This window comes from Charadrius vociferus, unplaced genomic scaffold, assembly GCF_000708025.1.
Source record: "Charadrius vociferus isolate BGI_N301 unplaced genomic scaffold, ASM70802v2 scaffold2821, whole genome shotgun sequence".
Classification (NCBI taxonomy): Eukaryota; Metazoa; Chordata; class Aves; order Charadriiformes; family Charadriidae; genus Charadrius; species Charadrius vociferus.
Window position 1 is genome coordinate 20,973 of NW_009646988.1, and position 2,785 is coordinate 23,757.

Consider the following 2,785-nt stretch of genomic DNA (forward strand, 5'->3'; position numbering starts at 1 on the left):
CCCTGGGTGCAAACCCCGTGAGAGTGCGGACACCCCCCCGTGCACACCCCTGTGAGCTCGCACGAGCCTCGTGCACCCTCCTGAGGGCTTGCATGACCCCCTCGTGCACACTCAGTGCACTCCTACATGCTCATGAGTGTGCAAAGCCCCCATGCACACCCCTGTGAGCTTGCACGACCCTTTGTGCACTCTTAGTGTGCACCTACATGCTCATGAGCGTGCAAAGCCCCTGTGCACAGCCCTGTGAGCTTGCACGACCTTCCATGCACACTTAGTGCGCACCTACACAGTCATGAGCACGCAACCGGCCTAAGCCACGGCCAGATGTAAAATACAGAAGTGACGATGATGTCCGAGCAGCATGCACAGACATCTATCATGCTTGAGTGTAAGTCAGCAAATTAAAGCTGGGCCATTCACCAGACGCGAGTTGATACCTGGACACGGGTTCACAGAGCCTTCACAAAACCGTCGCGTTGTCCCCATACCAATGCATGCCCATGGGCACCAGGCAGCATGCGGCCGGGGGACTTTGTGCAGCATCTCCATCTCCTCTGCCCGCAGGTGGTTTCAGGTAGCGCCTCTCTGTAGCAAGGTACAAACTGCTACAAGAACAGACATTACCTGGCAGCACATGGAACTGCCAGATAAGAAGTGATAACAGACAGCAACTAAAGCCCAGAGACCGGCACAGAGTTAATCCCAGATCGCTGCTGCAGCTGATAGGGAATCACCTCTGTTCTTTTATGAATATCATATGTCCATCTGTTTGCTGGATTGCCATTGTGTTGCCTGCTCTGTGATCACCAGGGTTTACTCCCACCGGGAGCCAACAGCACACAGGTCAGGGGGTTGATGACAGCCCCATCTGGCCCCATTCACCAATACCTAATGGACAACCAGGTGTCCTTCACCCTGGAGGTTCGGGGGGGGATGACGAGGGGGGGACCCCACCTTGCATGGCCGTCACCATCTGCGTGGCACGGGGACGGGGCGCCAGTGGTGCAGGGGACACCGATGGCACGGGGATGGGACACCAATGGCACAGGGGGACAGCGGCGTGGGACAGGGATGGGACACCGGTGGCACAGGGGGACAGGGGACAGGGATGGCACCCCAATGGCACAGGGGACCCCCCATGTGGCACAGGGGACAGCACTCCGATGGCACAGGGGACCCCCACATGGCACGGGGGACACCAACGGAAAGGGGACGGGACACTGATGGCACCAGGGGACAGTGGGATGGCACGGGGAGAGGACATGGGTGGCACAGGGGGACATGGGCATGGGAAAGGGATGGGACACCGGTGGCACAAGGGGACACAAGGTGGCACAGGGATGGCACCCAGGTGGCACAGGGGACCCCATGGGGCACGGGGGACACCAATGGAGAGGGGACAGGACACCAGTGGCACAGGGGGACATGGGCACGAGGCACGGATGGGACACTGGTGGCACCTGGGGACATTGGCATAGGGATGGCACCCCAATGGCACAGGGGACCACCATGCGGCACAGAGGACAGCACTCCGATGGCACAGGGGACCCCCACATGGCACAGGCGGCAGCGGGGACAGAGGGAAGGGGGACAGGACACTGATGGCACAAGGGGACAGCAGCGTGGCACGGGGACAGGACACGGGGACAGGGGGACACAGGCATGGGACAGGACAGGACCCCCATGGCACAGAGGGACCCCACATGTCACGGACACAGGACTCTGATGGCACAGGGGGACACTGGCATGACATGGGGACAGGACTCCAATAGCGCAGGGGACTCCAACCTGTTGTGGTGACACGACCCCGGTGGCACAGGGGGACCCCAGAATGGCACGAGGACAGGACCCGGTGACACAGGGGAACAGGACCTGGCAGCACAGGGGACCCCACGTGTCATGGGGTCGGGATGCTGACGGCACAGGGGGACACAGGCATGGTATGGGGACAGGACCCGGTGACAGAGGGGACCCCAGATGTCACCAGGACAGGACACCGGTGGCATAAGGGGACACGGGCATGGCAGAGTGGACAGGACCCAGTGACACAGGGGACCTGACATGTCACAGGGGACCAGTGAGACAGGACCTCAGTGACACAGGGGACCCGACATGTCCCTGGGACAGGACCCGGTGGCACAGGGGGACACGGGCATGGCACGGGGACAGGACCCCAGTGTCATGGGGACAGGACCCGGTGTCACCGGCGTCCCCCTGTGCCATGGGGACAGGACCCGGTGGCACGGGGGGACAGGACATGTCACCGGGACAGGGCTCGGTGGCACAGAGGGACACCGACATGACATGGGGGACAGGACCCGGTGGCACAGGGGGACACAGGCACGACATGGGGACAGCAACCGGTGTCCCCACGTGTCACGGTGACCGGACCCGGTGTCACAGGGGGACAGGACCCGGGATCCCCGGGGTCCCCGCGTGTCACGGTGACCGGACCCGGTGTCACAGGGGGACAGGACCCGGGATCCCCGGGGTCCCCGCGTGTCACGGTGACCGGACCCGGTGTCACAGGGGGACAGGACCCGGGATCCCCGGGGTCCCCGCGTGTCACGGTGACCGGACCCGGTGTCACAGGGGGACAGGACCCGGGATCCCCGGGGTCCCCGCGTGTCACGGTGACCGGACCCGGTGTCACAGGGGGACAGGACCCGGGATCCCCGGGGTCCCCGCGTGTCACGGTGACCGGACCCGGTGTCACAGGGGGACAGGACCCGGGATCCCCGGGGTCCCCGCGTGTCACGGTGACCGGACCCGGTGTCACCGGGGG

General features: G+C 63.9%; 1 protein-coding gene across 1 annotated transcript in view; it reads right to left on the bottom strand.

Moving 5' to 3' along the window:
• EXOC3L2 (exocyst complex component 3-like 2) overlaps positions 1-1,705 on the bottom strand; it is a gene marked incomplete at its 3' end in the record, with an annotated part of 6,194 nt that extends 4,489 nt beyond the window's left edge. Inside the window, 2 exon segments of the mRNA XM_009895399.1 lie at positions 1,519-1,543; positions 1,546-1,705. Coding sequence (XP_009893701.1) covers positions 1,519-1,543; positions 1,546-1,705 — 185 coding nt within the window.
• Between the last annotated feature and the right edge of the window lie 1,080 nt (positions 1,706-2,785).